This window comes from Mycena indigotica, assembly GCF_014461135.1.
Source record: "Mycena indigotica strain 171206Taipei chromosome Unknown Mind.scaff0006, whole genome shotgun sequence".
NCBI lineage: Eukaryota > Fungi > Basidiomycota > Agaricomycetes > Agaricales > Mycenaceae > Mycena > Mycena indigotica.
Genome location: NW_023503005.1, coordinates 1,502,534 through 1,528,564, shown reverse-complemented (window position 1 = coordinate 1,528,564; position 26,031 = coordinate 1,502,534). Strand labels below are relative to the sequence as shown.

Below are 26,031 nucleotides of genomic sequence, written 5' to 3'. Positions count from 1 at the left end.
AAATGCCGGTAAGCTATCGATGCACGACCACTGGTATGGAGGGTGGCGGGGTGAAGTCGTGAATCATGTCTAGAGGGCCTGGAAGGCCAAAAGTGCGAGGGCAGCGCCAACGATGACGGTGTTGGGCTTGGCCAGGACAGATGTGGCACCGGAAGTGCCGGAAAGAGCGCCAGAAATACCTTTGGTGTTTTCGGAGCTTTCCGAGCCTCCCGCTGGAGCACCAGCTGCTTGTCCACCGACGTTGGCAACACCGGGATCAGGGTTGACAGGGCCGGGGGCTGTGCTGGGAGCCGGTGCGGCAGATGAGGGCTTGGGGGCCGATGACGATGATGCCTTGCGGGATGAAGCGGAAGAAGAGGGCTTGGCAGAAGAAGGCTTGGCAGAGCTAGAGACAACTTTCTTCTCCGTCTGCTTCGGCTCTTCCTTCTTTGTGGTCGCCGGCTTGGGCTTCTCAGTTGGCGGTGGGGGTGGGGGAGCAGGCTTAGTGGTCTTGGGTGGGTCGGGCTTCTTGGTTGGTGGGGGAGGTGGGGGAGGGGGCTTGTTGTCATCGCCATCGCCATCGACGAACCACCAAGTGGAGGTAAATTGACCGAGATCCAGGTTGCCGTCTGTTCAACGCAGTGTCAAAAAGAAGCATCAAGCGTCATAAAAAGACATACCGGTCAGGTACGAGAATAGACCTAGATGACACAATGACATTGAGCGTTGAACAAAGTTTGACTGTGTTCCACATACCAGGAGTCAAGTCGATTTCACCGGTGTTGTAGCATGAAGCACAGGCGTCAACACAGGAAGCGACAGCAGTCTTGCCCTTGTACTGGATCTTGATTTTCTTGCCACAGCAAGAGCCAAACTGGGGCATGTTCATGGCGAACACCCAATCGTTATATCCGTGGTTCCTACCGGTGCATGCATCGGCACCCTACAGACAAGGAGTTAGAACTGAGGAGAAACGGCAAAAACCGTTGCTCACAGTGTCCAGTCCATACTAAATGATGCGATCAGAAAGTATAATGACCCAAGGACAACCCAACTCACGAATGTTGTGCGACCAGAGAAAGATTCGCGTTTTTCCAAGCTCGAGTCGGACATGCGGCGGGCAATCGCTGCATGGTTTACAGAGCCGTTGGCAAGCACGCTAGTGGTGGCGGCGAGCGCAGAGATGATGGCAACAGCTTGGGTAAGCATTGTTGAACGGTGGGGGGTGAGTTCAAAGAGTGTGGATAGGTGTGGTTCTCGTGGAAACGGATGAAGGGAAGGGGGAGAAAGGAAAGACCTATGTCGTGGTAGTGGAGGGAGACAAGGAGTTTTAGGGCCTGCAAATTGTCACTTTGATATGCGGTCACTCCACGCCGCGCGTCACGTTTCATCAATGATCGACAGGCCTGCCAACGCTCTCCTTCAACCCGGCGTCAAGCACATTTGGCAATGAGGTAGCCTGAAGGTCGAGGGGTAAGGCAACTGCAAGGCATTTCTCGGTAACCATGACGATTCGCAAACGAACAGCAGCAATCTGGCTCCTCGTGGCTCTTGTTTTCTGCTTTCTCTATTGGACCCTGCCTCCGCCAGAACGTCGGTCCGAGCGTTACCCTCCACCCCGTGCTTCTGTTTACAAACACACGCCTGAGAAAATCGACCCAACTCACATTCTGGTGCCTCCCAAATACGCAAAAAACGAGTCAATACCATGGCCAGCAGGCTGGCGTTTGTTTAAACCCGCCGAGAACTTCTTGGCGACAACCCTCAAACCCGTGGCGCCCACACTCTCACAACAATTTCCTTGTATTGAGCAATGGATCACTTACGGGAGACCTTGTACTGCCTCCCACATCCCCCTTCAACTCGATGCAGTTTGGACTTGGGTCAATGGTTCCGAACCGATTCTGTCTGCTACGCGCGAGAAAGAGGTTGCACTTGCTAAAGAGGCCCGGGAGAAGCTACCTGGTTTCCAGCCAGCTTTCCTTGGCTCCCGGAAGACCCACTTCAGAACGCACGATGAGATGATTAACTCCATGCGCTCGGTTTTCCAAACCCTTCCGCCTAAACTGGTTCGCAAAGTATGTTTCGGCCGTTGCTCAGCTCAAACCTCTAATATCGTTCATAGTATATCCTTGTCACTGGGGACGTTCCTGCAGACGATACTGAAGAGCTCCGATTCGGTTCAGTTCCTACCTGGCTGAATCTATCTTCCGACGTCCAACTTGTCCATCACTCAGACATTTACCGTGTTCCCAAGTCCCTGCTGCCTGCCAGCGACCCACAGGGGCGAAAGTGGAGAGACCGAAATGTTCCTTCGTTCAACAGTCTTGCGATTGAGAGCCAGCTAGTTCACCTGCAAGATGTAGCCCCCACTATATTCTGTGCGCAAGCTTAGTTCAGGACAACACAATCACTGCCATTTACTGACCCGGCCAATCAGACTCGAATGATGACTGTTTTCTCATGCGGCCGCTCTCCATGGCCGACTTTGAGACGCCTTTGTATGGCCCCGTTTTCCGGATTCAGTTTGATCTCAAGGTCCCGAGTCGACCGCCAGACAGCCCTCCTATGGGTGTGGACAAAGAGGGGGAATGGCCAGGGCTTCAGTATAGTGAGCGGTACAATAGCTTGTCCTAATTTGGTCTAATATGCCCAATCGCAGCTAATTGGCTTCTGGGTGAAAATTCCGCCTTTTGTTCTTTTTTGTTCATTCGCTGAATCCACCAATAGATCAAAGGTTTGGTAAACGACCACGCCGCTATCTTCACCATGTCGCAAAAGTCGTTTCCAGTCCAATCATGCAAGAAGTTGGCGCGGTTTGGGCTGATGAAATAGCCCGGGTACACATTTTGAACTCATAACCTGCCTCGTGCTCATCGTCTGGTAGACTGCAGAGGCACGTTTCCGCGGCCACGGTCCTCAAGTTAACCTACTCTACTTAACAACGTGGTATACCATTGAAAAACACCGAGAATTGCTGTATGTGCATGCCCCATCAGTTTCCCCCATTGGATAATCGATATCAACACTAACTTGCATTCTTAGACTATATTCGTTCATAATGCTCCGCGTCGATGCAAATGCTGACGGGCTAATTTCTCCCGATGAGCGACAAACCCTCGTTGCTGGCCTTGACCTCGCCTCTGGCCAAGTCCCGATCACCATGCGCGAAAACGGGTCGCCGCATTACGTAGCACACAATTTTAGAACTGCTGGCATCGAGGAGCCCAAGGAGACAGAGTACACCTGGCTGTCCTCTGATGGGTACCCGTTGATTCAGACGACCAAAGAAACCACGGGCAAAGCCGCAGCCACCCAGTGTCGGATTGATGGTCCACGTTGCTTCGGTGTGGCGCGTCAGGGCAATCCGGTTGCGTCACTGGAAATGTACCATCGCATATCGTTTGAACGGCCGGAGTGTGGTGATTGTCTTATCGCGCATCTGATTGGACAAAGCGGACGTGATGGGCTTCTAGCTTTTCTCCCCAGTCGAGAGCGGCCGTCTAAGCAGGTTAACCAAACCTTTGATCTCGCGGCGCGATGGCAAGACGTCGCGTTTCCGAGTACGGCGAGTCGGGAATGGGCTGTGAACGCAATGTGAGTTATTGTTCTGTGACAAGGTTATCTGGGATGTAAACAACCACTTTTTCAGCCAGCGATACTCCTATGTTGTGGGTAAGCGACCTCATTACCTCTACGGAAGGACTATCTGATGCTTGTTCAGGCTCTTCTTCCATGGAATTTCTTGCTATACGACGTGTCGGCGATATCAGAAAATTCCCCGACCTGAAGAGCAAGACAACATTTTTCGCTGTCAATGACGACCTTTATAATCCGACTGCCCTAGACGAGCTGGACTCGGCGATGCAGAAATGGTATTCCCAAAGATGGGGATCAATACGAGGATGGTGGGAATTGTAAACGATGTAGACCATACCAAATACCCTTAATCAGAGTGTAGGAAACCAGAGCAGGTTTGGATTACAGTTACAGGTACATTATGTTGAAGTCCTTTGGATATATAGTGCGCGCGGCAACTAGAACTCGCTGCGCTCAAACTCTCCCATCTTGCGCTCTTGGCCTCGGGTCTCCATGGCAGGCTTGTTCATAACCTTTCCAGCGATCTGTTCAACGCCGCCTGAAACCAGTAAGCTCATATGCTGTAAGACAAAAATACTAGTAACATACCCTTGAGTTTGTCGCCCATAGTAGGCTTTCCGCCCATACCATTGTCGAATTCAGAGCGGTCGCTGTAGCCTGAGTTGCCGAGGGTACCAGTGGTGCGGGAATCAGAGCCATAAGTCGTGGAGTCGCCCATGCCCATGCGGCCAGTGTTGCCGCTGGAGCCAAGCGAGGAGTTGTTGCCCATTCCAGTGGTTGTGTCGTCAAAGCGATCACGGCGGCCACTTTCGAAGCCGCCTGCAGTGGTACCAGAGCTGAATTGGTCTTGGCCTTGGCCGTAACCACTACGGCCAGTGGTAGAGTCGAATTGATCTGAAGCAAGCATTTAGACATTGGACTTGACCCACAAAACACATACTGTTACCAAGGTCAGTGCGGTCGGTGAATTCGCGGCGGTTGCCAGAGGTGTTGCTTCCGTAGGAATCCATAATAGATGTGGATGTTAAATTGGAGTCGGGATGAGTCGCTGAGGATGTTGGGATTGCAGATGGCCCTGTCGACTATTTAAGTACTGTAAAAACGGTGATGTCACCCCATTGAAAGCAGGCATTGGAGTTGCAATTTGCGCTGGGCATGCTCATAGTTGGAGTCAAGGAGCGATATCGACGACAAAATTTGGGGGCGATGACGCCAATGATGTAGCTGGAGTTTATTGAAAACAGCAGCCGTTGAGTTCTATTCGGTTCCTGAAGTTATTTGCAAGCTGGAGTAGTGGAGATGGACTCCACAAGCTTGTGGATGGGTGAGGATAAGATGGCAAACACAGGGGTGGCGAGAGAAAGCCTGAAAAGGGGGAGCAACGGGCGCAATGGTCGAAGTCTTGTATGCGAGTGAGCGTAGACCACAGAAAGTACTTAACCAAGATGAGAGAAACAAAGTGGACGAGAGAATTGATCGCAACATTGCCATCAACGTTGCCGCTGCTTACCTGGCTTTTGCCGTCATGCGCGTTCGACAGCAACCTCAATGTCGGACGGGCCAGAACTGAACACGAACCGCGTGAGGCGTGAGCAACGAGCCTGCGACCTATGTCGACGACGCAGGAGTGAGGATTCACCTTTCGGAAGCAAAACCAAACTGATATAGTGTCCAGGAGCATGTATGATCATGAGTGCTGTCTTGCTCGATTGTACGCTTATCATTTGCTCAGGCGATGGGTCAAGAACCCCTCCCAAGTCTTGCACTCTTTGCACCGAGATGCAGTTAGAGTGCAAGTTCACGGGACTAGTTGCCAAACGTCGAACGTATGTCTCTCTTTCTGGCCTTATTTAAACATCTAAAAACCTCAGTTATGTTGAAGCACTCGAGGAACGCGTCAAAGACGTAGAGAAAAAGCTAGAAGATGTTGGTATTTTCGGCTTCCGTGATCCTATCTAATCAGATTCTCAGTTAGGTCCTGCGATCCTTGAAACTCCAAACGTCCTGTCTAGTGGCGGGATTGGTCAAAGTGGTCCTGGAGTACAACTTGCTGCGTTGTCTATCCGATCAATGAACGTTCCCGCCCCCTTGGCTGATGACGTCGAGAACCTCGCCCTTATCAAGAGTATGCATACTATGTCCATGCTCTCATCCAGCCACGACGATCACTTCCATGGTGAAGTGAGCAGCCTTATAGTCGTCAAGAAGGCTATCGACTTGCGCGAAGACTATGAAAAGAAGCAGCTTCGTTGGAGCGCGAGACGCGAACGATATTGGGCGTTCTTTCCGGTGCCTTTGCCTTATCATCTGTAATTTTATCTAATCCAACGGGCCCAGCCTACGAGGCGCATCAAGCATACCGGTCCTTATGTTTTTACACCCCCGGACCTTCTTGCCTCTCTTGTTGACCTCTACTTTGAACACCATAATGCCTACATTCCACTCCTACATCGACCGACATTCGAGCGCCATCTTTCAGACGGTCTCCACATCCGAGACAAAACGTTTGGGGGTATCGTGCAACTTGTTTGTGCTTTGGGATCTCGTTACTCAGACGACCCAAGGCTCGGTGTGCCGGGAGGTGACGAGTTACTTCAAGGATACGAGTTCCTCGATCAGGTCACCATTGACATCGATCACGTCTTTGGCCGCCCAGAAATCCACCATGTTCAGCTTTATTGTGTAAGGTTACGAATGTTTAGCGGCTTTGTGTTAACGTCCAAAAGCTCATTGTCATCTTTTGTGACCAGTCCAACCACTCGTCATGTTGGACTGTGCTCGGAGCCGCGATTCGCATGGTTCAAGACGTTGGCGCACATCGGCGGCCACGAAAACCTATCCCAACTTCTGTGAAACATATATCCTACCCCATTCAAGCTCACTGACGCGATGCAGGTTGAATCTGAATTATGGAAGCGCGCTTTTTGGGCTTGCTTTACGCTCGACCGGCAACTATGCATAGCCATTGGGCGGCCAAGCATGATTCTTTGGCGTGATTTCGACGTTGATCTTCCGTTGGAAGTCGACGATGTCCATTGGGAAGACGGCTTTGTCCAACCGCCTGGCGAAATATCGTCTCTAGCGTATTTCAATACGCGGCTAAAGCTTGACATCATCCTAGGCTTTGCTGTAGAGTTGTTGGCGAGTAACCCAACTACGTTGCAAAGGTCGTTGACGCCAACGTCGTTATAGTATCCGCTCCAGAAAGTCAAGCGCCCGTTAGCATTCAACAACACCGATTGGGAGGCGCAGATTGTTGCAGAGCTCGATTCCGCGTTGAACGAATGGCTTCAAGATGTCCCTGAACATCGTGAGCATTCCTCTATCTTTATATGGCTCGTAGCTCATTTCTCAGTCCGTTGGGACCGCTTCAAGCAAGCACCCGACTCTGATCGCAACGAGCTGTTTTTCAAACAATCCGCAGAACTTCACTGCCATTTCCATCTTATCCAAATCATGGTTCACCGACAATTCGTACCCCAACTCACGAAAAACTTGTTGACCGTAAGATTTTCGTCATCTTGAGTTATTCTGATCTGTCAAAAAGACCCTTCCATCTCTCTCTGTCTGCACCAATGCTGCCCGGTCTTGCGCCCACATCGTCAACAAACTGAACGAACGGCATTACAAGGGAATGACATTTCCCAGGGTGCTGGTGCGCTTTTGCTCTGCCCAACTGCGAAAACTAACCACGTCTCGTAGTATCCGACTTTCTTATCTGGCTTGTTTTTCGTCCTGAATGTATGGAACGGCAAGCGGACGGGCCTCCCACCACATATGAACAGCTCTATGAATGAAGTGAGGATGTGTATGGAGTTCATCAAAGGACACGACAAGCGGTGCGTCAGGTTCGATTTTTGGCCGTTGCTTTCTGAACGTTGGGTAAGCTGGCTAGCAGCGGGGATATTCTGGTACCGCAGCATTCTTAAAGCAGTTCAGAGCTAATCTATTTTAGGGATGTCCTATTTGAGCTGGGCTCTATAGGCGATTTGCCAATGCAGCAACAGCCCACGGTGCCCACCAGTTCAGGTTTTGGCTCACATGCAAACTCGAAAAAGCGGTCTCGCCGTGATCCTTCCTCAGCCGCAAGCACTGCTGTCTACGCGTCAGACACAAGAGGGCAGCAGGACCCCATTCCAGCAGGACCGATCAATTCCACCTCGACTTTCGCTGACTCAGATGGAATGAAAGCACCTGAACGGATCCATCATTGTGAACACGATGGTGGCAGCCATAATTCCCTCGATTGCCTCCTCGATCACCACTTGGATCCGGCTACGTCGTGGTACAACTCAGACCCAATCACCAATTTTGGAAGTGGGGCGAATGCGGACAATGTGAGCCAGATGTTCGAGATGTGGGCGGCGGCACCCAGCAGCAGTCTCGAGTATGTCACTTGTCTTAGTTCTCTGCTTGAGCTAACGAGACTGGGCAGCGCAAACGATTGGTATGCCTATTTCAACTCGATAGGCGGAATGTAGACGTCCAGTAGATGTAGCTTATAGCTGTAAACTATTACTTACCCCCTTCCCGCAAATGGCATCTTGTTAGCCCTGCTCCATCTCAGCGGAAGAAGACGGTGAAAGAAGGAGTTCGCACATGATAGTGAAATGGGGCACGTTTACGTCTGGCGGGAGACTGCCGAGGTAAACCAGCGCAGCACCAACTTGAGCCACATCGAAAGTCGCTTCTGGCATAATGCGGCCATCAGGTTGGAGTACACCGTCGTCCATACGTTTCGTCATCTTCGTGGCAGCATTTCCTGGCGAGGGACAACGTCAACCAGTAAGTAAGGACATGAGGAAAGTGCTGTACCAATATCAAGGGTCGTGCAGGTGATGTCGAATGCTCGTCCATCCAGAGAAATGCATTTGGACAGTCCTGTGATGCCATGCTTTGAAGCGGTATATGGTGCTGAAAATGGGCGAGGGGTGTGGGCCGAAATCGAACCATTGTTGACAATCCGACCTGGAGTGTAGGTGAAATGCGAAAAGGGAAGCAGATGGTCCCGAGTTACCACCCATCGGCTTCTGCGCTTTGAAGACACGGACGGCCTCACGTGCACAAAGGAATGGCCCCACAAGATTTACAGAGATAACGCGTTGAAAGGTTTCTTGTCTCAAAATTTAGGTTTTTTGCGCAAACAAAAGGTTTGTTCCATACCCAAGGATAGCTCTTCGAGCGGGATGGCTGGGGCGCCGACACCGGCATTCTGACACAAATGAGGGGCAGAAAGGCACGGACGGTGATAGGCACGTTGAACAGGAGATCCAAACGACCTTGGGGTTGTTATCTTTTGGCGATTCAATACAACAAGAGCGCTCACCGAATCGCTTCACTGTCTCCTCAAATAATGCACGGACAAACTCCTCGTCGGTCACGTCGCCAGCGAGAACGAGAGTCCGTCCTTCGTCCGATCCACACAGTTGTTTGGTTTCTTCTAACGCATCCTTGCGACGTGCAGTGAGGGCGACATGCCAGCCTGCTTTGGCCAGCGCGATTGCGCTCTCGCGGCCGATTCCTTCAAAAGCATCAAGCCGGAAATCGTCTGGGAGAAGAGGTTTAGCCAGCCTGAAGAGGCCCCAGTAATAATCGCGCTCGGCATTTGAGTCTTAGCTGAGGAGAAGTGGATTATATCATCGATCATGACGTGCTCCTCCCAAAATAGGGGCCGACTCCACAGAAAACTATAAAGACGCGGTATTCACAGGGAAATTGCCCAATAAACACTACGAACTCCCTCCACGAATTTAACATGGCACGAAATTCACTCTCTAAAACTATCCACATGCTCCTCAACACACCGATGGTGGACGAAACCAAGTCCGAAGTTTATCGCGACGTACCAATGCAGGATATGTCCTCTGCCCCGTCATCCCGTTCGTCCAGTCGATTCCTTGAGAGTCCGGTGCGGAACGAATTGCATCGACGGAATAGTCTTTGGCTGATCTCAGCAACAGACATCTTCCCCTACAACGAGCCAGCCCACCTCCAAGATCATTTCCCAACCACAACCGAAACCATAAAGATGACGAGTGTGGCCCTACGATACCATTCACGATAAAATCACGAAGGCATTGAGCCCGTAATGTTATAGTACATACCCCCAGTGGATAAAAATGCTACTTATTTGCAGCACCTAACCAGGAACACATCTGTGAGAACCACACAGGGAAGAGGGTGACTGAAATTGAGACAACTCGTAGGTGTTGGTGAAGGAAGTCAGAAGAGATGTCGTGTTACAGATCTCGAGTAAGCACCCACCAAATGTTTCGTCTACCCACAACTTATGTCGCGTCCGACACTGGAAGCAGCAAACGATACTTCGAAGCCTCGCCCCGCTGTGGACCTTCCCTTTGAAATCTGGGCTGACATCTTTGAAATCCACTTTCAGCGGTGTCAAATATATTCTACTGGCCCGGGTTCATCGACCAGTTGGAACCTGAATGTTTTAGACCGATGCTCTCTATTCAAACGTAGCATGACGGCGCACTATGACCTGAGAGAAGTCTGTCGCGCGTGGAATGACATCGTTCTATCAAGGGCCGCCCTCTGGACGACAATTTCCCTTTACATGGACAAGGGACGCGAGTATATGACACCAGATACCGCGCAAATCGTCATACCTCGCCATCTCCGCCTCTCCAAAGGCTACCCACTCCACGTCTCTGTTTGGGCCCATGATTCCGCTGATCCCAACCCATTTGGCAAGCTACTTCGCGTCCTTTTCCGGCATGCTTCACGCTTTACCTCGCTGGAGCTCATGAATATCGACAATACGTGGTACACGAATAGCATTACCGACCTTTGCCGTTTAGAATTGTTCTCCCTCTGCTCCGACCATGTCGGCAGCTCCTTCACCAACGATGCCAAGTTCCTGGCTGCACTCCAGAATGCGCCGTTACACCACGTCCGCCTTGCAAATCCCTACTCGATTCAATCAATGCGGGACAATATCGCCTGGAGCCGAGTGCGCTTTCTCGCGTGCAACACAAGTGAAGTTTTGCTTCGCTACTTGACGGCCACAGGCGCCAGCGGTATCGAGGTTGTCGAGCTAGTCAAACTTACCCGAACCGACTTCTTGACCTCCCCACGGTGGGAACACGCGCCAGTCACCCAGCCTGGGCTCAAGTCCTTGAGGGTCAATGGTAACGATATGAACTGGGAATTCCTGTTTGCGAATCTGATGCCACCCTCCCTCGAGCATTTTAGCATATATTTCCGATTTTATGTCCATCCCGCTCTGGCGGACCGCATCGGACCGCTCCTCTCAGAGCGCTACACCAGCATCACCACACTTTCATTGCATTGCATTGGAGACGTAGCCCATTCTAAGATCGGGCTCCTCCTCGAAAGCCTTTCTGGCTTACGACAGCTCGAAATCTTTGATCTCAAACTCCCATTCCGTCCGACTTTGCTACAACATCTGTTGTATTTGTCGGGTCCACCACACGCTGGACTCAGAAACGTCTTCATTCGCCTTCAGACCATCATTTACGAGCATGTGGAGCATCTTCCAGACCACTTAGCAAATGCTACAGACGTGGGCCCAAACGCAATCCCGAGTCTAGAGCAGCACGAAAGCTTGCGAGCGCTCTTGCCTTCGATCGACGAGCTTGTCAAGCGTTGGAACACAGTGGTCATGACAGACGCTGGGGGTGCATCTTTGAGAACGTTTATTCTTCGCGGAATCAATGCGCAGGTCGCCCAATACCCTTGGTTTCTGGAACACAAGCAGAAATGGGCGGAGAATGGTCGTTTGGTCGTAGTTGAGGTATTGGAAAGTGCTTCTTGTAGTGATGAAGAGCGAGGTGGTCGAGAGCGCTATTACAATGACGCCGATGACGAGGAGTATGAGGAAGGAGCGACTATTTCTTGTTAGGTCTCTCGGCAGGAGTTTGTTGTGGGGAAAGTAGCGCGCGGAGGTAATTAGCCTAAACTACATCACTAGGTGAAAGAGGCTCTGAGGAACAGGGGGCAAGGACGTTTTTGGAAGCTACTATAAGCGAGCGCTACATCATAGCTACGACATTGACCTCTTCTTGCTTTCTCCCGCCATGGTGCCAGATGTGGACCTCCTTATCTGCTTTCGTGCAGCACGGAGCGTAGTGAAACGCCATGTTCTTGAGGAGGCAAAGAAGGCAGAAGACCAGTACACGCGATTGCTGCAAACACTGACGTCGGCTGGATTGCGGGCTGTTGGGCGAAGGGGAGAATCATTGGGGCATATCCTCGTCTTTGTATCATGTCCGCCAACACTGCTGCAAACGTTAGCTCGTCGTGAGCGGTGCGTTAACAGTCAATGACCTCATCATCGTCTTCATGCCTCTCTAGCCACTCAGATTTCATCTCAGGCTTGTCTGTTGGCAACGAAACACCCACTCTCGCACCAGCAGACCGCCTTCGACTTGTCCATGCGTTCGTTTCCTCCACCCCTGCTGACGGTGGTCTTGGTATATCTCCCGACTCCCCGTCTTGGGACCGAGTCGAGTCTATATTGGCTCTGCATGACAAGGAGTTCAATAAGCAATGGATCCACGCCTGGACACACAGTGGAATCTTATCTGTTCGTCAAGAACGAGTGCGAGAACATTTTGGTGACAGCATCGCACTCTATTTCTTCTTCCTGCACTCTTACACCCATGGGCTCGTTTTTCCGGCTGTCCTTGGACTCTTCTTCTTTTTCTTTGGCACTCCATACTCGCCAGTATACTCCATTCTATTGGTGTTGTGGTCAATCATCTACGTCGAATGGTGGCGCGTTGGAGAAAGAGTTCTTGCCTTGCGATTGGGAACACGTGGGTCCTTCCGCGTGGAACGTCGCCGAGCACAATATACGGAGGGCTTTCCTTGGTGGAAGCGGGAGTTGCGGATGGTTGTGGGCTTTCCTGTCATTCTCCTCTTTGGAGCAATCCTGATCACGATTTTGACGAGCATCTTCGTTTTCGAGGCGTTCCTCACACAACTCTACACTGGGCCAGGCCATAAGTATATTGTACGTCCTCGTCCTTTTCGAAGTCATTGCCTCACCCAATATCTTCCAGTCATTCTCCCCCACCGTTCTGTTCGTGGCTTTGGTTCCCCAACTCCTAGCACTGTATCAAGCTATTGCACGACGCATCACCTCATGGGAGAACCATGCTCATCAGTCTTCACATGCGGCATCCCTTACCATCAAGACATTTGCGCTAAGCGCGCTGGTGGCTTACTTGGGATTGGCGCTGAGTGCATTCGTTTACGTTCCGTTTGGGGAAGGCATCATGCAGACTGTCCAAGTCTGGCTCTTCCAGCGACATGCCTCCTCAGCTGCAGCCGTTGCCGAGACAAACTCGACAATCAATGCAGCCTCTGAAAAGACTCTCAATGCGACTAGTAGTCTGTGGAACGTGGACACATCCATCGCAGGCCAGAAGCTCAATGCTGGCCGTTTACGGGACCAGATGTTTGCCTATACGGTGACGAACCAGGTCGTCAACACATTCGTTGAGATCGGACTGCCCTTCGTTCTTCGCAAGGTCGCCACATTACAAGCAAAGTTCCTCAAGAAACAGGCGAAAGGCCCTAAGATGAATGGAAACAAGAATGATACGTCGTCCAATTCGTCATCCTCTTCTTCAAGCAACGGTGCCTCGACTCCTCCAACCTTGAAGAAACGAGTGGTGTTTGAAGACGAACAGGAGCGTGGCGGTGTTGCAGAGCGCGAATTTTTAGAGGAAGTTCGGAAGGAGGTCGCTCTCCCGGTTTACGAAGAGTTTGTGGATTACAACGAGATGGTGACACAGTTTGGGTATGTGGTTTTGTGGTCGACAATCTGGCCATTGGCTCCTGGTTAGTCTTGATCGTTTTCTTGCTGGTCGAATTGACATTTTCTTGCGCAGTGATGGCACTAATTAACAACTTCTTCGAACTCCGCTCTGACGCATTCAAGTTAACTGTTCACGTCCGTCGCCCACTCCCTGTCCGAACTGATACTATCGGGCCATGGCTTGATACCTTGGGGTTCCTCACTTGGCTTGGCGCGTTAACCAACTCGGCACTCGTCTACCTATTCTGCCCCCGGAATACGTGTAACTCAGCGGGCAAAACGACGGTCGAATCGCCGATTGACCGGGTACATCGACATATTATGTCCATGTCCAAGGATTCGCCAACCCCAGATGGTTCAGCAGCAGCCAGAGAACTACTGTTTAACGCATTGCTCATTGCACTGCTGGCCTCCCACGGATACATCGCTGTCCGGGCGGTGGTCAGACATGTGCTGGAGAAACTGCTCTGGAGCGAGCGGGCAGAGGTCCAAACTCGCGAGACCAGCGTGACGAAAGCGAGGGAAGTCTACCTTGCGAGTCTGGAAAATGATTCCAATGACACCGAAAAAGTTGATCGCACTGAGGAAGTGGTTAATGGATTTTGGGAGCACGATGAAGGCATACAAGAAATTGAACGTTTAACGAAGGCGGCCTGAAGTAGATGTGGTCCCGAGGAAACGAGGACATTGTACTAATGTAAAGTCGCACTAATGTACTTGCTCTATTTTTTCCTTGGGTGGTCCGGCGACTCCGGCCCGGTCATGCCGAAGCTCTCTAATTTAGGTATCGCAGCATGCAACGATGATAAGGTCTGCCTTTTACCACCATGGGCACCACTCCCTCGAAGCCAGCGAACTCGACCGTTGAGCCCGAAACTTCCGAGAAACTAGCGCAGAGCTTCGCTGGCCTCGAGGTTACTGCCAGCACGAGCCCAGTCTCGGCCAACGGCTCTCTTTCTTCACAGAACATCGAGTCATGGGAGCGGGCGGTGTCCAGCTCCAAGACCAAGCTGTCTCGAAGCATTCTCGTTCATTCCGACATTTCAAGCGCGCTGCTCTCCCGCCCTGCACTAATTTCCAACTCACACCTCTTCAACGTCGAGCTCGACACCAAGACGAGCCCCATCACCAACCAGAAGAGCTCTGGACGGTGTTGGCTTTTTGCGTCCACCAATGTTATGCGGTACGAGATTACCCGGAAGCTCAAGCTGGACGACTTCCAGTTGTCCCAAGTAATCCTATTACCCCAATGACCTTGAGGGTGCTCAATACCTACGCAGTCATATCTGTTCTTCTATGACAAGCTGAACAAGGCGAACTACTACCTCGAGAATATGATTGAGCTGGCCGACCAGCCTGTGCGTCCCTTATTCGCTTCCAACTTCCCAATTAAACGCCTTGATAGATTGACGACCGGGTTGTGAGCTTCCTGTCGAGCGACCTCATCAGTGACGGGGGCCAGTGGGACATGGTTGTGAACCTCGTGGAGAATTACGGTCTTGTTCCACAAACCGTGTGTCTTCCTGCAGCCTACCTCGTTTAACCTGCTGACGAATCCGCAGGTTTTTCCTGAAAGCACCCACTCGAGCCTGTCGAGCCCTATCAACAGCTTGTTGAAAACCAAGCTTCGTGAACATGCGCTCATTCTCCGCCGCGCATATGCTTCTATGCAGACCCAGGGTTTGTCCAAAGGGACTGTTATCGCTGCTTTGCGCGTGAAGAAAGAAGAAGTATGTGTTGTCATGCTCGGTTGTGCGGTAAATAACCCTTTCTAGCTTATGAAGGACGTCTATAACATTATGACCGCCACCCTTGGTGTTCCTCCCGGGCCAAATGACAAATTTGTTTGGGAATACCAGAGTCAAGGCAAAGTCGGGCGTTGGGAGGGCACTCCATTGCAATTCTACAAGACCTTTGTTTCGCCCCAGGCCGACTCCTTCTCCCTGATTAATGATCCACGCAATGCCTACTCGACTCTGTTCACGGTGGACCGACTCGGCAATGTATTTGGCGGTCGCCCGGTTTTGTGTCTGTTTCATGCCTTGTTGTCGCACTTGGGAACTGAGATGGACCATAGATGTTAACACTGAGGTGGAGAACATGAAATCCGTCGTGGTCAAGATGGTCAAAGCTGGAGTGCCCGTGTTCTTCGGTTGTGATGTTGGCGAGTACTTTCCATCGTTTTGTTGTCGTCTGCCTAACATTTTTTTGCAGGCAAATTCTCCTCTCGTGTCGACGGTGTCATGGACCCTACTGTTTACAACTACGAGGTTGTGTCATTTTGCCAGTCTCCTCTCCCACTCATTGCTTTATCAGAGCACATTCGATATCACACTTGGGTTGACAAAAGCCGAGCGCCTTCAAATCAACGAGTCGGGTTGGTGTCGTCCCACTCAGTGGATCCTATTTGACTCTTTTCGCCAGCCATGACCCATGCAATGGTTATTTCCGGAGTTCATCTTGACTCGAACGGCAGCCCTGTCCGGTTCAAGGTCGAGAACTCTTGGGGTCCCGATGTTGGCGACAAAGGATACTTTGTCATGAGTTCGGCTTGGTTTGACGAGTGAGCGTCTCCCCTCCAGTGTTGCCCAGGGTCACTAATATGTGGGTTTTAGGTTTGTGTATCAGGTGGTTGTGCCGCGTGGGTACGCGCCGAAGGACCTCTTGCGGGTATACGACAACGGTAACCCTGTTGTGCTGCCTCCATACGATCCGATGGGAGCTTTGGCGTAAATTTGATGCTTCATATATGGACAATTATATACTATTTTGTATCACATCGCGAAAATTTTCGCTGGTTTGAGCTATATATGGACTCAAAAGCCGTGTTTGGCGTACTTATCGCGCCGAAAAGCTTGAAACTGGTATTGTAAATTCTTATTTTCGGGTTTTTGGTTTTGTGTCGATTAAATGGTATTGCGCACCTGTAGAATCTGTGGTTGTACAAACTATTTCAAGGGGAGGAACGACGATTTCATACTTGTAAATCTTGGCAGAAGTTTAAGATGTAATCTCGAAGGCGCCTATCTAGACGCCGGAGTTACAAGGCCTTGCAATTGATTGCCGCCATCCATGACGGGCATATTCCCACAGGCTTTTTGCTCTCTCCCCGACAACAGCACCGACGACGATGCGCTGCCCCGCCCACAGTAGCCAGCCTCCACTCTCCACACGTGATGTTCACTTCGCGTTCGTTACAGTGTGACAACAACTTGTTGTTCTGCTACGTCCACCATGCTCTCAGCATTCATTGTTTCCATCCAAATGTTCGCCACAATTGTGGTTCAAACCTTCTGCCAGCAATGGCTTACTATCTTAGAGGTCGTTGGCGACATCAAGGTCGTCGTGGCCGAGGCACTCGAGTTCACCGCCGCCACTGAGCCACTCTGTGGTTTATGCATGGTGGTGATTCTCCTGGGTTGCTTCCAGTTCACACACAGTCCTGTTTATGCTCTCGTCCTGACTGTCGTCCTTGTGTTGGTTGTCTGTGCGTTTATGGATTGGGCAGATAAGCCTACCGCAGAGACATCCACGCATTTGACGCGTCATGACGCCCTCCAAGGTGCGCGTTTCCTAGGTGCTTTCACATTGATGGTACTTGTAGTTGCTGGTCTTGTCTTTGCTGACTGGACCGTGTTAACCAATGCCATTAACGAGTTCAAAGTCGCAATATTGAATGGATTCTGCCTGCCTTTGGGACATTGGGTGCGTGCTACTTTCCCTCTAATCATCGGTAACTTATTATTGCGACTTCCAGCTATACCTTGTCTACCGCCACTTCCGTAATAACCCACAGAAACTCAGCTACACTATCAAGATAATTGCCAAGATGGTCGCGGACGTGTTTCTCACGATGGAAGGTCCACGGCAAATGGATGAAGTCGTCGAAGGTGGAATTCAGTGGCTTTCGAGCTGCTACCGACCAATTCTCACCGCTTTATATCGCGTACAACCCTTGTCGCGCTCCCCTTTCAAATGTCTTGTGTGGCGCATCATGCATCGAGGACATGAAGAGTATCTCGACCACCCAGAAGCGCTCAACAAGCATATCTGGCGAGCCACGAGATGGGCAATTCCTTCCATCGACCCCAATATGCTCTGGTTCCACCCTCGGCCTCTCGGCCAGGGAGGCTTCGGCTGCGTTGTCAAGGCATACTGCCCGTTTACTGGTGAGTATTTCGCGGTCAAGATGATCCCGCGGCGTGCAAAGTCGCGTGAGGTAAGGCGGATGGTAAGAAAGGAGGTCATCTGCATGCAAACGGTGCAGGGCCTGCCTGGGTTCGCGACGGTTCATGGTGTGTTTAAAGACAACCGCAACTTTTATATTGTCATGGTCTGTCCCTTCTTGGTCTGAATATGGATTACTGAGCCCTTTTCAGGATTTCGGTGACTTGACCTTAAACGACCTTCCTCTCGAGGAATATACTTTTGAAGAGCGCATTGGGTTTGCTCGTCAGCTGGTATGTCACTCATGCCTCTGGTTCTCGTTGTCTTATAGCTTTTTAGGCTACAGCAGTGCAAACCATGCATGAGAAGGGCATTGTTCACCGTGACATCAAGCCCGACAACATCCTCATCAGCAATGACCGCTTAATGGTGGTAGACTTTGGGCTCGCCCAGAACTTTGTCCATCCGATCGATATGCGCCGTGGGCGATCCTTCTGGCCCGCTCGCAATCGGGGCATCTCCGTCGTTGCTGGGTCTCCTCAATATATGAGCCCTGATGTTGCTGCTGGAAAACCATATTCTTATGGCGCAGACCTCTACCCGATGGGCATTGTTATTCGATGGCTCCTCTCTGGCGCTGTAAGAGTTTTCTTCATTGACCATGCTCAATCTGATCTGGCTCTAGCATCCGGAAGTCGACAAGCTGGCCTTGGTCGGTGACCTTGATGGCACGCAACTTCCCAATGAAGTGGATCACTTCCTGCTTAAAGTATGTTATTCGACTGTTTTGATTCTCTGGGTTCCTACGAGTGACTAGATTTTCGCCTTTGCGGAAGGGACGCGGCGATTCCGCAATTGGGACGAGATCAATGGCCACGAGATCTGGTATAGTGTTTTCGATGCACGGTGGTTCAGCGACTGATATTAATCCAGGACAGCCAAGAAGGAACAATAAATTCTCCCGATTTGTTTCCCTGTTGTTTGTTCGCTCGCTGATACTCAATTGATAGGTTGATTATGGAATTTTTGCTCCTTCACGATGCTTCGCTTACTCGATCACCGTCCTTTTGACCACAGTCTTTCGCGAGCTAACACTTCGCCACATCCTTCTCGACGCTGCACACGCAAACCTCCCTACACTCATCCAGACGACATTCATTTGACACGCGCTCTTTCGTCCCTTTTTTCTGCTTCCTCCTATCTTCTGCACCGAACTTTTGCTGACCCTCGTTTGTAGTCTTGTCTTGACTTGAAAGTCATTTTGTCCACGACCCTTTCCGCTCCTCCCATTCGTGTTCGGCACTACATCAACAAGCGACTTCATTCTGCTCTTTCCCACTTTTGCACCTTGTCTTTGGCAGACTGATGCAACACTCTTTCTAGGACATAGATGCCCCCGCCGATGACACGCTACCTTCGTTTGAGAAGCACAGGTCAACGCCACTCATTTGACGACACACTCGTTCATTCAGAGGTATGGGCCATCTCCATCGCGGGAGGAGCTTTTGCTGATTCAGCTCTCATAGAACATAGTGCAATGCGCTGAATCGCGGCCAGGCTGCGTGGAATGAGTGCTAGTCGCTCATCAAGTAATCCACGGAGTGAATGGCTACTCGAGCAGTCTAAGCTTCTTCCTTCGAGTTGGAGCTTGGTGATGCTCGAGTCGTACAGTAGATATTCACGAATTTGTATGACGTATGTATCAATGCACAGTTGTGCCTCTGTAACTAAAGCGAGTCGTTAGCCAGCTGTGGGTTACAAACACTTCTCAATGCTCGCGACCACCACAGCCGAGATTCAGAAATACCCTGGGAAAGTCCCCACAATTTGTTCAAGTTTCCTCCTTCGTATGGTTCAAATGCGCAGCTAAAACAAAGGTCCGAAATTCTGATTTGAGCCTCGTTGATTTTTACTAACATGTTTCCAACACAACGTTGAGCCATAAATAAATGACAGCCCTGCGGCGCAGTATGGCGCAGTATTTGTATGGGAATTTAAATGTTTCCGTCATTTAAAACCTGACGCTGACTACCCACAACTCCCACTGCTGGAATCTCATGGCCATCATTGAAGAGAAAGCTCCCTCCGACCCGCCACAATATGAATGTGAATCCGCGCCGCCAAGGGTCTCTGACGACAAAGTCTCCGGGGACAAAACCCCACCAGTCGTGGTGGTGCCAGCGGAGTCTTCTTCTGCACCCTCTGAAGCAGAATGGCAGGCCAAGCTCGATGTATTGGAGAAGAGAATCGAGAAGTACAACAAGAAGCGGCGGCGAAGCGACGAGGCAGCCATTCTTGCAGCTATGCACGATCTCGCAGCTGTCCACCCTGATCCGAAAGTCAAGGACTATTGGACACGGCGCGCTGACGAGTTTGAGAAAGCACCAGAAGCGGACAAGTTGGTGATCTTGAAGGACATCATACGGGCAATGCGTCTTCTACTTGCGGCGCCACTGACCATTGCCGCGTTGCTGCTTATTGGAACGGGGACGTTGGTCAAGGTTTCTGGAGAGTGGATCAGTGGCCGTCGCTCTCTATCAAAGAAAAAATCCAAACCAGGTAAGCACATCCAGACGGTTGGTCGAACATTGGCTTACTTTTCGTTATGTGTAGACGTATAGTTTCTCCCCTTCTAATCACAACTTCATCTTCTACGGAGCTCGATGTCGGTTGAACTATAGACAACTTGTGGGCGAACTCTCTGACCTTGTAGCATCTGTCTTCTTGTAGCCTTTGTTGATAAAAATTGTCATTTCAAACCATACTGGTCCCAATAGCTTTTCATCGCTTCCAACTCTCCTGTCATCCCACTTGTCTCCAGCCACGCAATCAGATCGCGCATCTTGAGTATCGATTTGACGCGACCCTTGCCCACCAAGCCCTCAATTTCGGCGACAGTGCTGCTGACGCCATCCTGACCGACTTCTTCGCGGTCAAGACATTGAACTACGCCAATCACCTCGCCTCCGTGTTTGACGACTATGTCGATGGCCCCGCGACAAGCTTTTCCAGAGGTCATCACGTCGTCGAGGATAACCACCTTTTTGCCCGCAACGGGGACGCCAACCATCATCCCGCCTTCACCGTGGTCCTTTGCCTCCTTACGGTCATATGCAAGCCCGACCCCAAGGTTGTGTTGGGTGTGGAGCACGAGCGCAGTGGTAGCAGCGAAGGGAATGCCTTTGTAGGCTGGCCCAAATAAAATATCGAAGGTCGGAAGCGGAGACTCGGCTGAGTTTAGCGCGTCGACGATCGTGCCCGCGTAAGCGGACGAAAGAACAGCAAGGATGGGCCCGGAGCTGAGCACGCTGGCGTTGAAGAAGTAGGGCGAAATTCTTGGCCTCGTTCAAGCGACAAGGGGGCACAAAGATCGCCTGGGCTCACCGACCGGATTTGAGCGTGAAGGCGCCGAATTTGAGCGCGCCGATCTCCATTGCGTGCTGGATTAGCGTGGACTGGTAATCGGCAAGCGCCGCCATGGCGGGTTCGTTTGTACAAAAAATAAATTTGCGCGCGCACACATGATTTCCCCGCGCGCACATCATCTTTGGTCCCATTTCACTTTTTACTGTAATTCCAAAACAGCCATTAAAAGGTCAAAAAGGACTCTACTTTTAGCTGAAACACGCGGTCCCAGCCTCTCCTGGGTAATAGTATTATAGTAATGGGCAGCACTGCCGAGGCAGCCACCAGTAAGGTAAGGTTGTATGTCCTTGCTCCATAAGACATTGATACCTCAGGCCTGCACCTTATTGTCATTACATGTAAACAGCCGTTCTTGAATCTTGAGCCGTTCACTCGACTCGGACAAACATGCAAAGTTCTGGTCCCGACAAGTCCCATCGACGGTTACAGTGTAAGCCATGACATACGTCATCAGTTTGTCAATGGCCAAATTGATCCGATTTCGAGTAGGGTTAGCGAGGGTCGAAGAGAGTTCCTGTCAAGAGACCTCCTTCAGAGAATGTCAAGCGCTAGTTCGGGTTTCCAAATGCTACGGGATTGAGGATGTTTATTCTCCGCTTAGGGCTAAGTGAGAGCTTAGCCTCCTCCTTTGAAGTTCCTACAGTGATCAAATCGATCAAACATCAATATCAACAACATCTGTGACATTTTTTTTTGCTTGTCACGTCGGCCCTTTCCCTCCGGCCATGTCGATCGTCGCCGCCTGAGGCTTGCCTGAGAGGTCGTTCCCTTTCGCGTGGGCCGTAACGGCCACGACCACACCGGACTTGCCCGCTGCCTAGTGGACTCGACAGTGTTTCTCACTATCTGATATTATATACTTGTTTTATGCACTTTATGTAATAAATTTGTGTGCGCGCCGGGGAAATCATGTGTGTGCGCGCAAATTTATTTTTTGTACAAACGAACCCTCATAGAAGCAAAGGGATCAAAGAAGAAACCTTGTTCTCACTCCATCACTACCAAAAAAAATTGCGCCCTCGACACGCATCGATGGGCTTGAGACAGTATGGGAATTGGATTCTGTCTGGAACGAGCTATGAGGGTTCGCTTGTACAAAAAATAATTTGCGCGCGCGCACATGATTTCCGCGCGTGCACATCATCTTTTGTCCCATTTTGCACTACAATTGGAAAACCAGCCCAAACTGACCATTAACTCGTTGAAAGGGCTCTACTTTGGCCATAGCATGCAGTTTTAGTGCTGTTTCCAAGCTTGCCCCCAAGTTTTAATGGATGGTGCACGGCCATCGGCTATGTCGGACAGTCCTCCGGCTACGTCATCGGCCGGGCCAAATTGATCCGACTTTCAAGTGCGCTCAGCAAAAGGACCACCTTCCAGCTAACGACAAAATTGTAGGCCGACCCAAGAAAATCGGGATATCTTGTCTATGCCATCCAAGTGGCTCCAAGTGGCTGTTGGAGCGCATTGAGGGTGGAGCTGTGGGCGTAGTCGGCTCTGCCGTCCCTCGGCGCTGTCTCGCATAAGCCTTTTGCTCCAACGTCTGAATTTTTTGGGTCGGCCTACAATTTTGTTGTTAGCTGTCAGACAAGAAAGTGATTTAGGCTTCCAAAGATGGCAAGAGAACTGAGTAAGTATGTCTATATTTCTCTGCTCAGCGCTAACCTCATCTGCAGTCTCATTTAAATTTATCAATATTTAATGGGGGGTGTGACATTAGCATCGGCCCTTCTCAGGACCCCTGATTATCCCCCAAGAGGTAGGATTCTGAAATCGGTGAAATGAAAAATTTGTCCACGTTTTTTGGACGCCAAACACATATTATTTTGTCCGGATTTTGATCCGACCTACCCCGAAGGTGCAAAATTTGTCCGGATTCGCATCTGACCTTGACAAAAAGCGCTAAATTAGCGAAAGTTAGCCGAGAAAAGGTGGAATTATAGCTAAAGAACAGTTTTTCAGGCTCTGATAGCCGTTATGTGCCACCTGATTTTTTCTTAAATGTGGTCTATTTCAATGTGAATTGCCCACCAAACTGACCCAAGTTACCCAACTGAGGAAAATTTGTCCGGACTTGCGACCTGTCTAAGGGTAAAATCTCTTGTCCGGACTTTAGGAAATGCTAACCGACCAGCACCATCCGGAGGCGCGCGTTCGAGCCTCGCTCAAACAAGTATTATTCACTGTGTTTTCACAGATAAATACAAACAAAAAATCGTAAAAATGCCATTAAATATCTAAGGCGTATTTGAGTTGTTTCTGGCACTCCTGAGTAGCTGGGGCAAAGACTCCCCCAGACCCTCTTCAGTGGTCTTCACGCACCAAGTCTCCGACAGCCTGGGAGTAGGAAGGCATGTCGTGCGTCAATGCTGTTGATGCGTACATCACTCAGCGACGGAAGAAGAGTTCGCTCCGCCCTGGCACAGGCTTTATGACGAGGGGCGGCCAGGAGTCTATAGAATGACACAGTCTTACCATCAGGAGGACCTGTGAGACCAAGCACTTGCGAAAAAGCCTCAGGACGGCAACGATGGTGTGGGAAGGACTATCAGTGATGCCAAGACCCCAAGACTTCCAGACTTGAGGAACAAGTTGGAAAATGGAACACACTGGGAGGATCGAATGCGCGCCTCCGGATGGTGCTGGTCGGTTAGCATTTCCTCCGGACTTTGGTTCTAACTTTTTTAGCTCCAACCTGATTTTTGTCCGGATTCTGGTCAAACCTAGGTTGAAATTTTCCAAAATCTGTCCGGATTTTGGTATCCTACCTCTTGGGGCATAATCAGGGGTCCTCCCTTCTCCTCCGGCCACATCACACTCGACGGCGGACGCTGCCTGCAGCTGCAGCTGAGGCCGTTTGCTTGGGCCCTAACGGCCACGAGCCATGACGACCACGACCTTACACCCGATCCTAGACCACTGGCACCCACCTCCCTCCCTCTTGCGCTGCCTCCCAGTGGACAGCAGTGGACTGGGCAGTCTTATTATAGAATAAGGTAGCTTGTGCATGTAGAGTGGCCGCGGGAAAAGCAGGTCCGAGTCTTTGAGTGAGAACGGGAGACCCGCCGGATTGACTGTGTCTGGGTGAGGCCGAGAGCCGCTCCGGGTGCTTGGCTGACGAAGCCCGAGGGACGCACTGGAGGACCCGGGCCGAAGTCCGGATCAGGAGCGGTGGCCCCACTCGACGCAACTCTGGGTGACCGCATAGCAGGAGTCGGACCACCCAAAGCCGCGTGAAAGGGGAAGGCGGGTGGGTCAAAACGCGGCTGAGTGGAGAAGCGAGACGCGTCGAATTTGGCGCGTCGAGAGCGCGAAGTGAGCGTGACGCGAAAGTCACGATGATATAAAGGTGGTATAATAAACAACACTTCGCCCACTCTACACGCGTCACTCGCTACCTTATCTATCGCTAGCTATGTGTGATGCCTCGGTGCATCGCGGGTCCGGGAGGGCCTCTGGGTGGTGAAATGGAACCGGTAGGAACCCCGTTTTAACCTACGGGGGCAGGAGGTGAGCAGATGCAGTATGCTCAGACTGGATGCTGGAGTCCAGACATCCCTCAGGCAAAGAGTAATCGTAGCCTACGACGGAGGAAGCAGTTAAGGCGTACTCAGGCAGTCGTAGGGGTACGAGGAGAGGAAGAGGATGCAAACAGAGATGAAAGACAAGATCAAGTTACTATGCTACTGTCACAGAGTGATCTATCGACTGATGTATGGCATTTGGCCGTGTACTATGCATATACCTGTCACAGAGCCCCCCCACACGGGCAATGTCGGACATCCCGGGTAAAACGCATCACAATGGCCCCCCAATCCTTCGCAGCAACCTCCACCAAGAGAGAGACCGGGAAAAAAAATTTGATATGCCAAATTCCCTCTAATTGGGCCAACCTTAAGGGTGCTGGCATGACCCTGGTGGTGGCTTGACATCCCCAGGTTGGCATCCCCTAGTAGCAGCATGAGCATAGTAGAGGCCTCTGGCTTCCTCGGCCCTGGATATTGGCTGCGTCGGATCTCAGGGTACTCCCTGTAGCAGCACAACTACAGAGGGACCTTGGGTATCCATAATCCTCTACCCATATGCTGTCCTTGGTCCAGGATATCGTCATGGGGTAGCTAGCCCAGCTTGAGGGGAAATCCTTAGTCTCCATCGAACCTCTAGCCTCCAAAGGTTCTCCTGTCCACTTCGCTTTCTCCATGGTGGCTAGCTCCTGCCCAGCTTGCCCATCCAAGAGGGGGGGAGAGTCTACTGTGTGAGTCGAACCTCTGGCATCCAAAGGTTCTCCTGCTTATACAGCTTCCTCCCTATTGCCCATCCAAGAGGGGGGGAGAGTCTACTGTGTGAGTTGAACCTCTGGCATCCAAAGGTTCTCCTGCTTATACAGCTTCCTCCCTATATACCCCCCTATAGCCCCCCAGTTTTTCTCCGTACAGACCACAGGATCTGATATACTGTGGAACTGTGCGGGGAAAAATTATACTGCAGACAACCCAATCAACCCTGACCAGACGACTGACCAGTCATGGAAAAAAAATTATGGCTACAAGGCTCAACACCATTGACGTTGGTGATAAGGAGGAGCTGAGATATCGAATTTCGATAAGGAAATCAGTGGGGATGGTGGCAGCTAACTGATGGACCAGAAAAGGCAGTGGCAGGTGACAAGGGAGAGATGAGAGAGGTATGGTGGCAGTAATGCGATGCAACCCAAAGAAGGCAGAGGGCAAGCTTACAACTTGTCGAAGGAAGGGTATAGAAGGTGAAGACATCCGATTGGCCTAGAGGGAGTGAAAGCGGACTCAGAGGGGAGTGACGATAGTGGCGCGTGATTGAAGTGGTAGGAAAAGACCCAGAGCATGCCTGGGATCCGAACATGCTCTGGCAGCCAACCTCGGCTACGCTCCGGACCGCCTTATCTCCAATTTTCAGGCTGACTCGTGGTTCGCAGCTTGTGATCGACACGAGTTGGCACAAGTCAGGGTGAGCGGAATAGAAGAATAGCCACAGGTTGACTTGTGCATATCGCTCTCGACAGAATTGACAATGACTCA

At 51.0% G+C, this 26,031-nt stretch overlaps 9 protein-coding genes across 9 annotated transcripts; 5 read left to right on the top strand and 4 right to left on the bottom strand.

Annotated features, from left to right (window-relative positions):
* Positions 1-69: 69 nt before the first annotated feature.
* Positions 70-1,311, bottom strand: MIND_00686000 (uncharacterized protein; the record flags this gene model as incomplete). Its single annotated transcript, XM_037363568.1, has 5 exons — positions 1,039-1,311; positions 974-988; positions 736-922; positions 660-680; positions 70-608 (listed from the first exon to the last, which is right to left on the bottom strand). The coding sequence occupies exons 1-5, from the start codon at positions 1,186-1,188 to the stop codon at positions 70-72; spliced, it is 912 nt and encodes a 303-aa protein (XP_037219212.1). The 5' UTR covers positions 1,189-1,311.
* A 2,705-nt stretch (positions 1,312-4,016) lies between these two features.
* On the bottom strand, positions 4,017-4,589 carry MIND_00685800 (Carbohydrate esterase family 4 protein; the record flags this gene model as incomplete). The annotated part of the gene is made up of 3 exons (XM_037363567.1): positions 4,017-4,117; positions 4,168-4,473; positions 4,520-4,589. 3 exons carry the CDS (start codon positions 4,587-4,589, stop codon positions 4,017-4,019), a joined length of 477 nt encoding a protein of 158 aa, XP_037219211.1.
* Positions 4,590-5,127: 538 nt separating this feature from the next.
* On the top strand, positions 5,128-8,060 carry MIND_00685700 (Fungal-trans domain-containing protein; the record flags this gene model as incomplete). Its single annotated transcript, XM_037363566.1, has 15 exons — positions 5,128-5,206; positions 5,255-5,260; positions 5,312-5,405; positions 5,451-5,505; positions 5,551-5,868; positions 5,917-6,261; positions 6,306-6,428; positions 6,475-6,720; positions 6,772-6,889; positions 6,935-7,083; positions 7,127-7,234; positions 7,282-7,418; positions 7,467-7,490; positions 7,535-7,966; positions 8,015-8,060. The coding sequence occupies 15 exons, from the start codon at positions 5,128-5,130 to the stop codon at positions 8,058-8,060; spliced, it is 2,280 nt and encodes a 759-aa protein (XP_037219210.1).
* Positions 8,061-8,098: 38 nt separating this feature from the next.
* Positions 8,099-9,226, bottom strand: MIND_00685600 (uncharacterized protein; the record flags this gene model as incomplete). Its single annotated transcript, XM_037363565.1, has 8 exons — positions 8,099-8,132; positions 8,179-8,341; positions 8,395-8,547; positions 8,597-8,692; positions 8,743-8,791; positions 8,836-8,858; positions 8,906-9,100; positions 9,151-9,226. 8 exons carry the CDS (start codon positions 9,224-9,226, stop codon positions 8,099-8,101), a joined length of 789 nt encoding a protein of 262 aa, XP_037219209.1.
* A 2,410-nt stretch (positions 9,227-11,636) lies between these two features.
* MIND_00685500 (uncharacterized protein) lies at positions 11,637-14,041 on the top strand (the record flags this gene model as incomplete). The annotated part of the gene is made up of 4 exons (XM_037363564.1): positions 11,637-11,866; positions 11,914-12,574; positions 12,624-13,407; positions 13,458-14,041. The coding sequence occupies 4 exons, from the start codon at positions 11,637-11,639 to the stop codon at positions 14,039-14,041; spliced, it is 2,259 nt and encodes a 752-aa protein (XP_037219208.1).
* A 155-nt stretch (positions 14,042-14,196) lies between these two features.
* On the top strand, positions 14,197-16,117 carry MIND_00685400 (Cysteine proteinase 1, mitochondrial; the record flags this gene model as incomplete). Its single annotated transcript, XM_037363563.1, has 10 exons — positions 14,197-14,616; positions 14,665-14,742; positions 14,790-14,897; positions 14,947-15,114; positions 15,160-15,412; positions 15,462-15,552; positions 15,599-15,659; positions 15,701-15,761; positions 15,809-15,947; positions 16,000-16,117. Exons 1-10 carry the CDS (start codon positions 14,212-14,214, stop codon positions 16,115-16,117), a joined length of 1,482 nt encoding a protein of 493 aa, XP_037219207.1. The 5' UTR covers positions 14,197-14,211.
* Positions 16,118-16,618: 501 nt separating this feature from the next.
* MIND_00685300 (putative Calcium-dependent protein kinase) lies at positions 16,619-18,506 on the top strand (the record flags this gene model as incomplete). The annotated part of the gene is made up of 8 exons (XM_037363562.1): positions 16,619-16,946; positions 16,989-17,089; positions 17,142-17,717; positions 17,764-17,844; positions 17,891-18,190; positions 18,237-18,320; positions 18,369-18,436; positions 18,485-18,506. 8 exons carry the CDS (start codon positions 16,619-16,621, stop codon positions 18,504-18,506), a joined length of 1,560 nt encoding a protein of 519 aa, XP_037219206.1.
* Positions 18,507-19,608: 1,102 nt separating this feature from the next.
* On the top strand, positions 19,609-20,172 carry MIND_00685200 (6PF2K domain-containing protein; the record flags this gene model as incomplete). Its single annotated transcript, XM_037363561.1, has 2 exons — positions 19,609-20,110; positions 20,165-20,172. The coding sequence occupies 2 exons, from the start codon at positions 19,609-19,611 to the stop codon at positions 20,170-20,172; spliced, it is 510 nt and encodes a 169-aa protein (XP_037219205.1).
* Positions 20,173-20,300: 128 nt separating this feature from the next.
* Positions 20,301-21,039, bottom strand: MIND_00685100 (Pribosyltran domain-containing protein; the record flags this gene model as incomplete). Its single annotated transcript, XM_037363560.1, has 2 exons — positions 20,936-21,039; positions 20,301-20,886 (listed from the first exon to the last, which is right to left on the bottom strand). The coding sequence occupies exons 1-2, from the start codon at positions 21,028-21,030 to the stop codon at positions 20,301-20,303; spliced, it is 681 nt and encodes a 226-aa protein (XP_037219204.1). The 5' UTR covers positions 21,031-21,039.
* Between the last annotated feature and the right edge of the window lie 4,992 nt (positions 21,040-26,031).